This window comes from Carassius gibelio, chromosome B23, assembly GCF_023724105.1.
Source record: "Carassius gibelio isolate Cgi1373 ecotype wild population from Czech Republic chromosome B23, carGib1.2-hapl.c, whole genome shotgun sequence".
Taxonomy (NCBI): domain Eukaryota; kingdom Metazoa; phylum Chordata; class Actinopteri; order Cypriniformes; family Cyprinidae; genus Carassius; species Carassius gibelio.
The window spans coordinates 27,897,622-27,914,158 of NC_068418.1; the positions used below are offsets into that span (position 1 = coordinate 27,897,622).

General features: G+C 43.3%; 2 protein-coding genes across 51 annotated transcripts; both read right to left on the reverse strand.

Annotated features, from left to right (window-relative positions):
- Nucleotides 1-3,178: 3,178 nt before the first annotated feature.
- On the reverse strand, nucleotides 3,179-4,383 carry LOC128011055 (neuromodulin-like). The gene is made up of 2 exons (XM_052593090.1): nucleotides 4,229-4,383; nucleotides 3,179-3,731 (listed from the first exon to the last, which is right to left on the reverse strand). Exons 1-2 carry the CDS (start codon nucleotides 4,284-4,286, stop codon nucleotides 3,265-3,267), a joined length of 525 nt encoding a protein of 174 aa, XP_052449050.1. The 5' UTR covers nucleotides 4,287-4,383; the 3' UTR covers nucleotides 3,179-3,264.
- A 5,694-nt stretch (nucleotides 4,384-10,077) lies between these two features.
- Nucleotides 10,078-13,793, reverse strand: LOC128012006 (cell surface glycoprotein 1). Of its 50 annotated transcripts, none has more exons than XM_052594898.1 (7): nucleotides 13,654-13,793; nucleotides 13,487-13,555; nucleotides 12,967-13,083; nucleotides 12,253-12,879; nucleotides 12,031-12,180; nucleotides 11,710-11,781; nucleotides 10,078-11,526 (listed from the first exon to the last, which is right to left on the reverse strand). In XM_052594898.1, exons 1-7 carry the CDS (start codon nucleotides 13,709-13,711, stop codon nucleotides 10,124-10,126), a joined length of 2,496 nt encoding a protein of 831 aa, XP_052450858.1. In that variant the 5' UTR covers nucleotides 13,712-13,793; the 3' UTR covers nucleotides 10,078-10,123. The 50 variants fall into 50 exon arrangements, with proteins under 50 accessions (XP_052450858.1, XP_052450854.1, XP_052450853.1 ...); XM_052594894.1 differs by having other exon boundaries at nucleotides 11,671-11,781; XM_052594893.1 differs by having other exon boundaries at nucleotides 11,671-11,745; nucleotides 11,995-12,180.
- Between the last annotated feature and the right edge of the window lie 2,744 nt (nucleotides 13,794-16,537).

Genomic DNA, 16,537 nt, shown 5'->3' on the forward strand with positions numbered 1-16,537 from the left:
TACTAAGTATGTGTGTTAGATAAATAAAGTGTATGTGTATATAAATATATAGTGTAGTGTGTTCGCCGTTATTATCAGCTGTTCATAAGATGGATTGCCTGAGGGAAGAAACTGGTCCTGTGTCTGGTCGTTGTAGTGCTCAGTGCTCTGTAGCGTCGACCAGATGGCAACAGTTCAAAGAGAGAGTGTGCTGGATGTGAGGGGTCCAAAGTGATTTTGACAGCCCTTTTTCTCACTCTGGATAAGTAGAGTTCTTGAATAGAAGGGAGGGTTGTACCGATGATTCTCTCAGCAGTCCGGACTACCCTCTGTAGTCTTCTGAGGTCAGATTTAGAAGCTGAGCTAAACCAGACAGTTACTGAAGTGCAGAGGATGGATTCGATGATGGTGGAGTAGAACTGTTTCAGCAGCTCCTGTGGCAGGTTAAATTTCCTCAGCTGGCGAAGGAAGTACAACCTCTGCTGGGCCTTTTTTACGATGGAGTCAATGTGAATGTCCCACTTCAGGTCCTGAGAGATAGTGGTGCCCAGGAACCTGAATGATTCCACTGCAGTCACAGGGCTGTTCATGATGGTGAGTGGGGGGAGTGCAGGGGGGTCTCTCCTGAAGTCCACGATCATCTCCACTGTTTTGAGCGTGTTAAGCTCCAGGTTGTTGAGAGTGCACCAGACAGCCAGCTCTTTTACCTCCTGTCTGTAAGCAGACTCGTCACCGTCCTGAATGAGGCCGATGAGTGTGGCGTCGTCTGCAAACTTCAGGAGCTTGACAGAGGGGTTCTTAGATGTGCAATCGTTGGTGTACAGGGAGAAGAGCAGTGGGGAGAGAACACAGCCCTGGGGAGCTCCGGTGCTGATTGTACGGGTGCTGGATGTGTATTTTCCCAGCCTCACTAGCTGCTGCCTGTCTGTCAGGAAGCTGTTGATCCACTGACAGATGGAGGTGGGAACGGAGAGCTGAGTTAGTTTGGGCAGAAGAAGGTTTGGGATGATCATGTTAAAGGCCGAGCTGAAGTCCACAAATAGGATCTTCACATAAGTCCCCGGTCTGTCTAGGTGTTGCAGAACATAATGCAGTCCAATGTTTACTGCATCGTCCACAGACCTGTTTGCTCTGTAGGCAAACTGAAGAGGATCCAGCAAGGGCCCAGTGATGTCCTTCAGGTGGGCCAGCACCAGTTTTTCAAATGACTTCATGACTACAGACGTTAGAGCCACAGGCCTGTAGTCATTTAGTCCTGTAATTTTGGGTTTGTTAGGGATGGGGATGATGGTGGAGCGTTTGAAGCATGAAGGGACTTCGCACAGCTCCAGCGATCTGTTGAAGATCTGTGTGAAGATGGGGGCCAGCTGGTCAGCACAGGATTGGTGTAACACAATCTGGGCCTGGTGCTTTTTTCCTTTTCTGCTTCCAGAAGACCTGGCGCACCGCATCCTCGCTGATCTGTACTTTCTACATCATTAGAAGAATGGCATCTACGCTAATATTTGTCTGTTTCTCTCTTGTTCCGAGGTCACCGTGGCCACCAGATCCAGTCTGTGTCCAGATCAGAGGGTCACTGCAGTCACCCGGATCCAGTACGTATCCAGACCAGATGGTGGATCAGCACCTAGAAAGGACCTCTACTGCCCTGAAAGACAGCGGAGACCAGGACAACTAGAGCCCCAGATACAGATCCCCTGTAAAGACCATGTCTCAGAGGAGCACCAGGACAAGACCACAGGAAACAGATGATTCTTCTGCACAATCTGACTTTGCTGCAGCTTGGAATTGAACTACTGGTTTCGTCTGGTCAGAGGAGAACTGGCCCCCCAACTGAGCCTGGTTTCTCCCAAGGTTTTTTTCTCCATTCTGTCACCGATGGAGTTTCGGTTCCTTGCCGCTGTTGCCTCTGGCTTGCTTAGTTGGGGTCACTTCATCTACAGCGATATCATTGACTTGATTGCAAATTAAAACAGACACTATTTCAACTGAACAGAGATTACATAACTGAATTCAATGATGAACTGCCTTTAACTATCATTTTGCATTATTGAGACACTGTTTTCCAAATGAATGTTGTTCAGTGCTTTGGCGCAATGTATTTTGTTTAAAGCACTATATAAATAAAGGTGATTGATTGATTGATTGATCTGAATTGCAGGTGTGGGGGAGAGGGGGGATGCAGGAGGTGTGAATGGTGAGAGTGCTTGATTGGAGAGGTGTTCAGGATGGGTTGCAGGAGCTGTTAATGGTGTGAACGGTTGTTTGGAGAGGCATTTGGGGCTGGTTGCAGGAGTTGTGAATGGTGTGAATGGTTTTGTGGGGAGGCATTCAGGGCAGGTGATGGGTGTTCTAGTTCTAGTATTAAATCTAGAGTATGATTTCGACAAGGAGTAGGTCCTGATACGTGTTGTCAAACCCCAACAGAGTTCAGAATGTCTATAAATGCTGATCCCAATGCATCTTTTTCATTGTCAAAATGGATATTAAAATCAACAACGATTAAAACTTTACCTGCAGCCAGAACTAACTCGGATGTAAAATCACCAAACTCTTTAACTTCAATGTGCCAAATAAAGACTTCGTACACAGACAACAATGACACTGTGCGGACTCACTGGGCCCATGCCTTAACAAGTGGTCTATTCTGATAGTTAAGACATGACACCAAACAGCGGATTAATGCTACCAGAAATGGACAAGGGGTTACCTTTGCTTGTTTCATTTGGAAGTTGATTTTTTTTTTAAGGTTTACAATCCATTTTTCCCCCTGATGTCTTCCTTCACCAGAAAGGAATGAGAACTAGCACAGGAGTTGTAGTGTGAAGACACAGAATGAGAATACAGTGCTCCTACGATGCCTTCATTTGCCTTAAAAACGTTGTAAAAGTTTTTTCCATTGTTATGAAGATATAACCTCAACTTCACTGTATAAAACTACAGTGTTTTCTTTTAGTAAGGGGGCGTGTCTCCCACACAACTGATGGTTTCTTAGTTTACTGTACAAGCCAGAAGTGCCCTTGCCAGTATAACAGGAGCAGAAATACACCACCTCTCCTTGCTTAGAGCCCATTACGTTTAGGCAGAATTGGTAACAGCAATGTACCAGAAATGGTCAACTGCTAAAGCGACCCCCCCAAAGAGAAAGAATTGGCATTAAAAGCAGCTCCAACTCTGGAAAGAGACATTGAACAAGACAAACCATTAAACTTTTATTTTGTTAGTCAACTTTTGACAAAGCAGCTAGACAGCACCAAAAAAAACAAAAAACCTATTCAACAAGGCTTAGGTAGTGTTTGAAGTGGTCTCAGTCTCCTGAGACTGTGTGGTGGCACTAGAAGTGGTCTCCGTCTCATCCTCCTGAGGCCCTGGCGCCGTGGTGTTAGCTGGCGATTCGTCCCCCTGACGCTCTGGCGCCGTGGTGTTAGCTGGCGATTCGTCCCACTGACGCTCTGGCGCCGTGGTGTTAGCTGGCGATTCGTCCCACTGACGCTCTGGCGCCGTGGTGTTAGCTGCCGATTCGTCCCCCTGACGCTCTGGCGCCGTGGTGTTAGCTGGCGATTCGTCCCCCTGACGCTCTGGCGCCGTGGTGTTAGCTGGCGATTCGTCCCCCTGACGCTCTGGCGCCGTGGTGTTAACTGGCGATTCGTCCCCCTGACGCTCTGGCGCCGTGGTGTTAGCTGGCGATTCGTCCCCCTGAAGCTCTGGCGCCGTGGTGTTAACTGGCAGCTCACCCTGACTCCAGACGTTTCCTAGGGAGACAGAAAGAGATGCACAAACCAAGTTACGGTGTTCATTTAACCGATTGACTGTAGAGAGAACCAAGTGATTGGTTCAAATTTAATGCAAAGTGTTAAACTAAATTTACTTCACTCCTGGGGTGAAGTGATTTGAGGTTTCTTAGTTTGAGGTCTTGTAGTAACAGCCAAATACAGAGCGGTGATGACAAATGAACAAGAGACTTGGGAGGAGAAGTAAACATTGAGGTTTTCTTTAGCTGTATTAAAAACTTCAAGGTTCAGAATGTGAACAAGACTTCATAGATGGACATGTTTGGATGGCTAAGTAAATAAATCTTGTTACTCAAGTGAAGATAGTTTTGGAAAGAGAAAAATAAATCCGTTTAGTTTGATGAATGGGTCAATAAAATGACTGGCTCTTCTAAAAATCACTGGTATTGAGAAAACACACATTGAAACAAACATAATAATTATTGAAATGAAACAACGACCAAATTATTAAAACTCACCTTGCCATAGCAACTGGTGATAAAGAAACACCAAAAGAGTAAATTTAATCATATCCATTCTTTACTACAACCTTAACCTCAAAATGACCAAACTATACATATAGTTCCATCCAAACCAGGACTTTTAAAGCCAAACAGAAAACAATTTGTGCCACCTGGACAGCTTGTTAACTCATTATTACATAATCAGTAAGCGCGCACAGCTTGAAAATCATTAAACCTGGGCAGGATTAAAGAGGTTCACTTTCTACCCAGAAGCCTTGTTCAAATACCCACATTTGCAGTCTTTGTATTTGTCTACTTGACTAAAGGTGCATCTCAATAAATTAGAATGTCGTGGAATAGTTCATTTATTTCAGTAATGTAACTCAAATTGTGAAGCTTTTGTATTATGAAAATAAAATGCACATAGACTGAAGTAGTTTAAGTCTTTGGTGTAATAAGTCCAGTTTTATTTAATATAATGATAAATTATATCTTTGATAAAATAGAGAGAGGATTCAGGTTTATTTTTATTTGCAGATGACAGGGCTATTTGGAAAAGAGGGTGTAACGTAGGGCTTGTTTTAAAAGCTATACAAAGAGTGTTCATATCTGTAGAGGAATGGGGAAATACATGGGGCTTCAAAATATCTGCTTCTAAAACAAAATATATAATTTTGGGTTTTAAAAGAAAGTTACCTAATCTGGGTTATATATGTATAAGTCTCCATTGGAGAAGGTAAATGTTTTAAACTTTTTTGGGTATTTGGTTTGAAGAGTGTATGACTTGGGCCGTGCACCTGGTAAAACTGTGTTGCAGTGTGAAAAAGTTTTGAATGTGATGAGAAGTCTGGCTGGGTGTGGGGCTAATAGGGAGACAATGTTGCAAATTTTTCAGGACATGATCAGATCTGCTTTTGATTATGGGTGCTTTGTGTAGGGATCTGCTTCCAAAACTGTTCTGGATAGGTTGGTTGTGGTGCAGGCAAGAGCTTTGAGGATTTGTTGTGGGGCATTCAGATCCACTCCAGTACCTGACCTGCTCATTGAAATGGGAGAAATGCCCTCATGGTTGAATAAACAAGTTACACAATTTGAGTTGTGTAACTTGACCATGCATACCAATGTTCATACTAGTCATCCTAAGTAGTATGTGAGATGAGAATAAGTGTTTCCCAAAGCACAGTATGTTGAACAGAGTGTGCCAAAAGTCCCCTGATGGTCTACCATTTCAGGATGATTTTTGAAGTGAGGATCTGTGCACACTCCTATGGCTAATATTGTACACAATCCATTGCTTTTTTTAGTGAATGATTCAGTTCAGAGCTTCATGCATGGAAAAAAATCCCGCATGGCAGATGTGTACGAGCTAAAGTAGAGGGGTTTAGACAAAATTGATGCAAATTATGAACTGAATTATGAACTTTGCTATTGTCATTTTGCACTTATTGACACTATTTTCCTAATTAGTTTTGGAAAGTGTAAAGTGCTTTTTTAAAGAAATTCAAATAATAAATCACTGTATTGTTCAAGCGGCTCATGATCTGGGGTTTCACCGTGGCCACCAGATCCAGTCTGTGTCCAGATCAGAGGGTCACTGCAGTCACCCGGATCCAGTACGTATCCAGACCAGATGGTGGATCAGCACCTAGAAAGGACCTCTACTGCCCTGAAAGACAGCGGAGACCAGGACAACTAGAGCCCCAGATACAGATCCCCTGTAAAGACCTTGTCTCAGAGGAGCACCAGGACAAGACCACAGGAAACAGATGATTCTTCTGCACAATCTGACTTTGCTGCAGCCTGGAATTGAACTACTGGTTTCGTCTGGTCAGAGGAGAACTGGCCCCCCAACTGAGCCTGGTTTCTCCCAAGGTTTTTTTCTCCATTCTGTCACCGATGGAGTTTCGGTTCCTTGCCGCTGTCGCCTCTGGCTTGCTTAGTTGGGGTCACTTCATCTACAGCGATATCATTGACTTGATTGCAAATTAAAACAGACACTATTTAACTGAACAGAGATGACATCACTGAATTCAATGATGAACTGCCTTTAACTATCATTTTGCATTATTGAGACACTGTTTTCCAAATGAATGTTGTTCAGTGCTTTGGCGCAATGTATTTTGTTTAAAGCACTATATAAAATAAAGGTTTCAGAAGGGAGGTTAAGTGAAAACTCTGCTAACCCTGAAATGAGGGTAACTTGGGAGGTTTGCAAAAGCAAGTTAAGTCAAGCCTGTTTCTGAAAGATTCTGAAAGAGAGGTACCTTCAGAGTCCGTTACCATGGTAACTTACTCTGTGAACCTAACCTGGGGTGCGTTTCCCAAAAGTCATACTTCCCTGGTTTACAGTCCTCTCAAGACAATTCTTATTTTTCACATTTAGAGAATTAAACCAGCACAACAGTGAAAAAGATTACAGTGACTCAATATAGGATCTGTAGTACATGAACCTCAATGTTTAATCCACATGAAATGACCCTAGTTTCCATGAGGAATACAATCTTTGCAGTCCCGTCTTACACAAAACATCAGTATTTGGAGAAAAGGACAATTTGATATCCAAAACCATACCCAAATACTTGTACTGTTCAACACTCTCTATACCCACTCCATAAATGCTTGTTTGCTTATACTAAATAGATTTCCTCCTTGGGTTAAAATCAATAGTCATCTCCTTAGTTTTAAAAACATTAAGATTTAAGAAAGTATTCTGACACCACATGATAAAACCATCAACCACAGGACCATTCATTTACTCAGTTCACCTCTCTCTCTGAGAAACCCAGTTCTAAACCTGAACATTCCAGTGCTCCCACAGAACACACTTCTAAACCTGAGAAATCTAGCGCTCACCATAGAACCAAGTTCCTCCCCAACTGAGAAGTCAAGTGCTCTTCCCTCTGGGAAAACCAACTCTAAAGCTGAACAACCTAGTGCTCCTGTTGAACACAGTTCCTCCCACCCATCTGAGAAATCAAGTATACCGCTACAACCCAGTTCCTCTGTCACCACTAAGAAACCATGTTCCAAACCTGAGAAACTTAGTGATCCCTTGGAACATAGTTCATCCCTCTCTGATTACCTTCGCATTCTTCCTTCTGAGAAACCAAGGTCTAGACCTGGTACAGCTAGTGCAGCTGTTACATTTGAAATCCAATTCTCTCTTCTCATACCTCAGGTTCTTTCTTCTATCCGAATGCCAATTTTAGATTCTTTAAGTTATACAGTTTTCTTGTAAGGTGCTCGACTGCAGTTTGAGACTACCAGCAGAATCCAGTTCTAATACAGAAAAACAAGCTGTTCATGTGCTAGTTATAGTTTTTTTTTTCAACTGCTTACATTTTCCAAAGTTTTCCTCTTTTTTTCCAAACTTAACACACTAATTCAAGAATTGCACACACAAGATGCAAAATGCCTCACATCTCTTTCAAAATGAAACACCACAGTCAAAATATCACAAACATATTTCAAAAGCAAACTTTTGTCTTCCATTGTAAACACCTTTACCATAAGGTTATATTTTTTATTAGGTCATATACACGGTTATTCAAAACCTAAAGCTTTTCTTTTAAAAGCTCACATGTACATGATTGAATGTTATTGGGAGAGAGATGTTGAATATATAAAGTAAAAACAAAAGCTAAATTGAAACCAAGCTTTATTTTTTTGCTCTTTGTGGTTGTAAATGTAGTATTAGTGTACACAGTTTGAAAAGAAAAAAAACATCAAAAATATCTAGTGTTGTAGCATGTAGTGTAAAACCAAAGATAATGTTTGTGCTTGCGTGTGGAGATTGTTGGGTGTATCTAGGCTCCATCTCTCCTCCTGGCTGGGTCCGGCCAACATACATCATCCACGTCACATGCTAGATTCTCTCTTGATACCTTACCAAACTCTGACCAATGCAATGCACTGTGGTAAATGAATGCAAGGGTACTACAGTAAAATATATGTATTATAGTATAGGCCTATTGTTTGTTATGGTAAAAAAGCCATTATGTGTACATTAGAACATGTGTTACAATACATTAGATTGTTACATACCGGTTCTCATTTCTAAAGGTTCGAATTATACCGGCCACAGTAAGTCTACTCAAATTAGGCTTGACTCTCAGTCCAGCCTCTCTCATCGTTAAACCATGGTTTATCACATGATCGACTACTGTAGCCCTAATCTCGATCGAGACCACTCTTCTTGTTCCTTGTCCTCCACAATTTCTGACTTGTCCTCTTCCTCCCCTTGCTCCCCTTCCAACTCCTCTTAGTCGAACTCGTCCTCTGGCTTTCCCTCCAACTCCTCTTACTCTGTCTGCATTGTTTGCATCCATTGTCCAAAAGCTATTACTTGACCTTTGGCTTATTTATAGGCCACTAGTAAAGTTATGATTGGTTGTTGTTAAGTAAAGCAACAAGTGTTTGCACATGTGAGGAGTTAGTGTGAGGCGCTGATGAATTATTGTGGCATTTTGATTGGTTGTGTTTATAAAAGGAAATCAAGAAACTTCCTGTCAGATTTTTGTGTGTTGCATAGAAAATTGTGTGTTGTGTTTTTCAAAAAGTGTTTAACGAAATTGAAAACTGAGTAAAAGGCCAAAAATTTGGGTATGGTTTTGCAGATTTAGTGTATGGTTCTGGTGTTTGAGTGTCAGGTTTTAGAAATTGTGTGACAAGTAATAATTTTGTGTGTAAACAGTTGAAAAAAACTGTAAATCCGACTAGGCCAATGTTTTGGTGTGCCACCATTCCAAATTAAATATGGGTTTGTTTTTGGAATGCTTTCCACTGATTCTATGAGTTAAAGCTAGTCATCGACTGGTTGTTTGTGTGAGGCATCTCATGTCTTCAAGTGTGTTGAACAAATGCCTCTATAAATTAGTTTTTCAGAGTTTGCAAAACCAAACAAATCCAACCCAGTTTAGATTGGGTTCAGTAGACTTTTAAACCTTCTATCAGTTTTGGACTTGACTGCACAATTGAGTACACTTGTCTAAATGATCACAGGAAACAATAAGAACTTTCATACTGTGCAGTGTTAATTTTGACAGGGATTTTTGATTTAGTCTTAATCTTGAAATGAAAATGCTTAATAGTATTGGTCACATTTTAGTCTTATATGGTTTTAGTTTCACTAACTTGAATTAATTGACCAATTGTGACTCTGTGATGTCTGGTCACCTCATCCCTAGATTGCTAATTCGCATTTTGGTGGTCTATCCATCCACTGCAGCTGCCATACTGAGACTAGATACGCAAATGCTCTTCATCCAATTGCAATCCAATCACAGGGATGCACATTAAGGGCAAGACAGTAGCCTATAGCATGTATTTTTAATGTCCGGTAGAAATCAAATAACATGATAGTCCCCTCTCAAGCTTGTTAACGACAACACTGCATACATTTGTCAGTTTTTAAATCAGCAGATATTAGTTTTAGCTAGTCACCATATTCTCTTTGATCAGTTCTTTTTTTTAATCTCTTCATCATAGGTTTAACGAAATTAACATTGATCTCCCAAAATCATCACGGTGAAGACACTCACCTCATTTGATGATAGGAATTAAAATGAAAATTTATGCATTTAGCAGACGCTTTTTTTTTTTTATCCTCTGTGTTCCCGGGGAAATCAAATCCCCAACCTTGCGCTAGCTTGCTAACACAACGCTCTACCAGTTGAGCTACAGGAACGCTATGATAGGACCAAAGCCTTTTGAAAATGTCAGATTACCATATTTGGAGAACGCAAAGTTGGTCAACCTCAAGGTTCTGATTAAAACTAACCTAATAGTGGAACCCTAGAATTACTTAATCCCAATTATTTAAATGTACTATGCCCATCCTTACAAAGGAAAAAATAAAAGAACCATTTTACCAGAAAGATGACTGGTTTTATTGCCTTAAAAATGCCACATTTACAGAGGATCAATGCCAATAAAAGACTTCAGTGCATTAATACACTTTGGTTCAAGCAGACAGGAAATGACACATGGAGGGAGGGACCCCTTTGAAGGGTAAGGACTACACTCTGGGGTGTGTAGAGCACTGGACTCCACAACTGGATGGGGGCTGGATCCAGGTCCCCCAGCTGGGACAGTGCTTGGTCCTTTGGAAGGCTGGGGGCTGGCTGGGATAGTGCTGGGTTCCTTGGAAGGCTGGGGGCTGGATTTCTCAGCAGGCTGAGCGTTAGGTCCCCCAGCTGGGATAGTGCTGGGTTCCTTGGAAGGCTGAAGGCTGGCTGGGATAGTGCTGGGTTCCTTGGAAGGCTGGGGGCTGGATTTCTCAGCAGGCAGAGCATTAGATCCCCCAGCTGGGATAGTGCTGGGTTCCTTGGAAGGCTGAGGGCTGGCTGGGATAGTGCTGGGTTCCTTGGAAGGCTGGGGGCTGGATTTCTCAGAAGGCAGAGCGTTAGGTCCCCCAGCTGGGAGTGTGGTGGGTTCTTTGGAAGGCTGGGGGCTGGCTGGGATAGTGCTGGGTTCCTTGGCAAACAGGGGGCTAGTCTCAACAGGCAGATGATTAAACCCAACATCTGGGACTACAGTGGATTCTGCAGGCTTGGGGCTGGATTTCTCAGCAGGCAGAGCATTAGGTCCCCCAGCTGGGATAGTGCTGGGTTCTTTGGAAGGCTGGGGGCTGGCTGGGATAGTGTTTGGTTCCTTGGAAGGCTGAAGGCTGGCTGGGATAGTGCTGGGTTCCTTGGAAGGCTGAGGGCTGGTTTTCCCAGCAGGCAGTGTGTAAGGTCCCCCAGCTGGGACAGTGCGGTGTCCCTTGGTAAACAGGGGGCTAGTCTCAACAGGCAGATGATTAAACCCAACATCTGGGACTACAGTGGATTCTGCAGGCTTGGGGCTGGATTTCTCAGCAGGCAGAGCATTAGGTCCCCCAGCTGGGATAGTGCTGGGTTCCTTGGAAGGCTGAGGGCTGGATTTCTCAGCAGGCAGAGCATTAGATCCCCCAGCTGGGATAGTGCTGGGTTCCTTGAAAGGCTGGGGGCTGGCTGGGATAGTGCTGGGTTCCTTGGAAGGCTGGGGGCTGGATTTCTCAGCAGGCAGAGCATTAGATCCCCCAGCTGGGATAGTGCTGGGTTCCTTGGAAGGCTGAGGGCTGGCTGGGATAGTGCTGGGTTCCTTGGAAGGCTGAGGGCTGGCTGGGATAGTGCTGGGTTCCTTGGAAGGCTGGGGGCTGGATTTCTCAGCAGGCAGAGCATTAGATCCCCCAGCTGGGATAGTGCTGGGTTCCTTGGAAGGCTGAGGGCTGGATTTCTCAGCAGGCAGAGCATTAGATCCCCCAGCTGGGATAGTGCTGGGTTCCTTGGAAGGTTGAGGGCTGGATTTCTCAGCAGGCAGAGCATTAGATCCCCCAGCTGGGATAGTGCTGGGTTCCTTGGAAGGCTGGGGGCTGGATTTCTCAGCAGGCAGAGCATTAGATCCCCCAGCTGGGATAGTGCTGGGTTCCTTGAAAGGCTGGGGGCTGGCTGGGATAGTGCTGGGTTCCTTGGAAGGCTGGGGGCTGGATTTCTCAGCAGGCAGAGCGTTAGGTCCCCCAGCTGGGAGTGTTCTGGGTTCTTTGGAAGGCTGGGGGCTGGCTGGGATAGTGCTAGGTTCCTTGGCAAACAGGGGGCTAGTCTCAACAGGCAGATGATTAAACCCAACATCTGGGACTACAGTGGATTCTGCAGGCTTGGGGCTGGATTTCTCAGCAGGCAGAGCATTAGGTCCCCCAGCTGGGATAGTGCTGGGTTCCTTGGAAGGCTGAGGGCTGGATTTCTCAGCAGGCAGAGCATTAGATCCCCCAGCTGGGATAGTGCTGGGTTCCTTGAAAGGCTGGGGGCTGGCTGGGATAGTGCTGGGTTCCTTGGAAGGCTGGGGGCTGGATTTCTCAGCAGGCAGAGCATTAGATCCCCCAGCTGGGATAGTGCTGGGTTCCTTGGAAGGCTGAGGGCTGGCTGGGATAGTGCTGGGTTCCTTGGAAGGTTGAGGGCTGGATTTCTCAGCAGGCAGAGCATTAGATCCCCCAGCTGGGATAGTGCTGGGTTCCTTGGAAGGCTGGGGGCTGGATTTCTCAGCAGGCAGAGCATTAGATCCCCCAGCTGCGATAGTGCTGGGTTCCTTGGAAGGCTGAGGGCTGGATTTCTCAGCAGGCAGAGCATTAGATCCCCCAGCTGGGATAGTGCTGGGTTCCTTGGAAGGCTGAGTGCTGGCTGGGATAGTGCTGGGTTCCTCGGAAGGCTGAGGGCTGGCTGGGATAGTGCTGGGTTCCTTGGAAGGCTGGGGGCTGGATTTCTCAGCAGGCAGAGCATTAGATCCCCCAGCTGGGATAGTGCTGGGTTCCTTGGAAGGCTGGGGGCTGGATTTCTCAGCAGGCAGAGTGTAAGGTCCCCCAGTTGGGATAGTGCTGGGTTCCTTAGCAAACAGGGGTCTTGTCTCAACAGGCAGATGATTAAACCCAGCATCTGGGACTACAGTGGATTCCGCAGGCTTGAGGCTGGATTTTTCAGCATGCCGAAAGCAAGGTCCCCGAGCTGGGATAGTGCTGGGTTCCTTGGAAGGCTGGGGGCTGGATTCCACAACTGGGAGAGTGTTGGAGTCCTCACCATCAATCTTAGTGGGTTGAGTGCCAGACCCCTTGACAGGGAGAGGGCTGGACTCAGACAAATTCTTCACATCAATACCTACAGAAAATTTAGTGCAACACATGTCAGGCAATATGAAACCGTTTTTCCCTCATGGTAAAGCATCATCCCAAAAAATAAAATTACCCTTTTGGATAACTAGCCCAGATGCATTTTTCAGAGACAACAGAACAGCAAAGTTGCATTGTGCTACCACTGGTGGGTTTGGATTTTGGCTTGCAGAAGGACAGGACAAGGGAACTTCTGGAAGATAAGAGGCAAGAACTGGAGTACGACGATTACAATACTCAAGTCACATTCAAAATATTAAGAGATAGTTTGAATTTAAACACCCCAAGACACATGGTCACTTCACTTACAGGGATATCATTGACTTGATTACATAGGACTGCACAGACACCATTTAAACAGGATGTCAATGAACTGCCTTTAAAAAGGTAATTTTGCACTGACACACGGTTTTACTAATGAATGTTCAGTTGCTTTGACGCAATACATTGTTTAAAGCACTATACAAATAAAGGGGATTTGACAAACACACTGTATTGTGACAAAGTTGTTTCACTAATATTACAGGAATGCAGTATGCCCCATTAAAGTCAACTACTTATTTAAAAGACTGCCAAGATTACACAAATCTACAAACCTTTCTTTTCCACAAGCATTTGATCACTACCAGTCTGGTGTAAAGGAAGCCCAATCGGAGAAGAAAATCCTTAAGACAATATAAGGTTACATTAAAAAAAAAAATATATATATATATATATATATGAACAAGTTTAAAATACTATATCAAGGTGGGAACAACCTTACCATTGAGCACCAGTTGAGAACACAAAAACACCAACACCATCAGATTTGATACTGCCATTGTCAGAAAAGTCTAAACATTCAACAATCTAACACTGCTCTCTAAAACAAGTGTTGATTTAGGGGTTTTTAAAGTAACACAAATTTTCATCACCTGGGTCCCTCATTAAAGTGAAATTAGTAGAGGATCACCCGTTAACATTCTCCTGCAGACATTGGTTGGTTGAGAATTTACTATTGTGATTTTCAAAATGTTCACAGATGTCAATATTATTTGATTTTTAGAAGTTAATATTACTTGAATATACTTAATTAATCAACATGGTCAATACTGTTTCTCCTACAATATGAAGGGTGGTGGAAATGTAGGAGCATTTATCTGCCACAATAGCAATGAAGATGAATTAAAGTGACAACATTTGAATAGATAAATACAAAAAGGGCCAACTACCAAAGTGTTAAGAAATAATCAAGTTAGTAATGTCACAACTTAGTTAATCCAGAGCACTGTTTTGGAAACTATCGGGGGGGGGGGGGTATTCTAGAAAGCGGGGGGCTGCTACATTGAAGATGCTAAGAAAAGCAAGGATTAAAGTCCAAATCTTATAATAACCTCAGAAATCAATTGTGACTAAAGCAGTTTCGTAAACGCCAATTTAAGTTCAGTGAATCAAGATCATTTGATGTGCACGTTTATTCTTAAGCAGCCCTTAAGGTCGATCATGGAACAAATCAATTCACTATGGCAAACAGTCAAGAACCGGTTGTAGAGGTATTCGGATCACCAGTACTTCTTTTGGACAGTTCGATTCAATAAACCCGTTGAAGAAAATGGTTCACCGGTTCTTTTGCGCTCGATGTAATGACGTCATTGGCGATGATTGCCCTCGATTCAAGCCTTCGGTTTACCCACGCTCATAACATTAGCACAGAATCAGTTCAGTATCAAACAAATGTATTGCTTATTGATATTTAATGTTAATTTCAACATTTACTAATGTTAACTAATGATACCTTATTGTAAAGGTAGTCCAAAACTTAGTGTTTTGAACAACACATTAGTAAATGGCAGAGTTTTAAAATTAAAACCATTTTGTACTTTTATTTATTTATTATCATTTTTAAGTGAAACAATGGGTTCTTTTCCTTGGTTGTTGCCCATTTTCAAATTGCTCAGGATTTATGGTTACAGGGATGTAACATGTCTTTCCACATCTAATCCGGTGACATCTTTTTTGGGGGAGCTTTTATTTCTGCACCTGTAAAGAGCAAATAATATACAAGTATCTATTAGTATAGGTCTAACATTTTACTTGAACTTACTTTCTCATAGTCTCTAATCCTCCCTAGTCCAGTCTAAGGTATAATAAAGATGATTTACTGCTCAGTGTTCACAGGTGTCTGAGTAATGTCTTTGCCATTCCTTCAGCTTCTATTGGTTACTACAAAGCATAGAAATATTAAAAGAAATGTGTAGTACGTTAAAAGAAATAATCAGTTACTCCTGTGTGTCTTTACATCCTGAGTGAAGTACAAAGTAAAGTGATGAACTGTGATGCTGTGTTTATACTGTGATGAGCATCTGTACATCTATAGTCTGCTTATATTTAGCATCTGTAAAAGCAGGTCAGAAATATGATCTCAGACAAACTGATGCATATATGACTACAGTACATTCTCATCATAGAAATAGCTGAAACTAGCTAATGCATTTTGTCAAGTCAAGTCACCTTTATTTATATAGCGCTTTAAACAAAAAGGATTGCATTAAAGCAACTGAACAACATTAAATAGGAAAACAGAGTGTCAATAATGCAAAATGACAGTTAAAGGCAGTTCATCATTGAATTCAGTGATGTCATCTCTGTTCAGTCTAAATTTTGGCAGTTGTCCAGAAGCCGATCATGAAATTGAAAGTCGTGACATTTGCCAAGTATGGTAACCCATACTTGGACCCATACCCATGCTCTGCATTTAACCCATCCAAGTGCAGGCACACAAACAGCAGTGAGAAGTGAACACACAGTGAACATACACACAGCAGTGAGAAGTGAACACACCATGAACACACACCTGGAGCAGTGGGCAGCTATAGATCCAGTCCCCAGGGAGCAACTGGGGGTTCAGTGCCTTGCTCAAGGGGACTTCAGCCATTGGTTGGTATTGAGGGAGGAAGAGAGCACTGTTCATTAACTCCCTCCCACCTACAACTTCTGCCAGCACCGAGACTCGAACCTGCAACCTTTGGGTTACAAGGTAAACTCTCTAACCATTAGGCCACAGCTGCCCCAATTCGACACCCTCCACAAGGAAGGTAAGTCACAGTAGGTCATTGCTGAAAGGGCTGGCTGTTCACAGAGTGCTGTATCAAAATATATTCATAGAAAGTTGTCTGGAAGGAAAAGTGTGGTAGTAAAGGTGCACAAACAACAGGGATGACCACATCCTTGGGAAGATTGTCAGGAAAAGCCAATTCAAGAACTTGGGAAAGCTTCACAAGGAGTGGACTGAAGACGGAGTCAGCACATCAAGAGTCACCACACTTAGATGTCTTCAGGAAAAGAGCTACAACTGTCACATTCATAGAACCAAGCCACTCCTGAACCAGAAAAAAACCTCAGAAGCATCTCACCTGGGGTAAGGAGAAAAATAACTGGACTGTTACTCAGTGGTCCACATTCCTCTTCAGATAAAAGTTAATTTAGCATTTTATTTGGAAATCAAGGTATGGTGTCTGGATGAATACTGGAGAGGCAAAGAATCCAAAAGTCCAGTGTGAAGTTTCTGACTTAAGTGATGATTTGGGGTGCCGTGATGTCTGCTGGTGTTGCTCCATTGTGCTTTATCAAGTCCAAAGTCAATGCAGCCGTCTACCAGAGTGTCATGG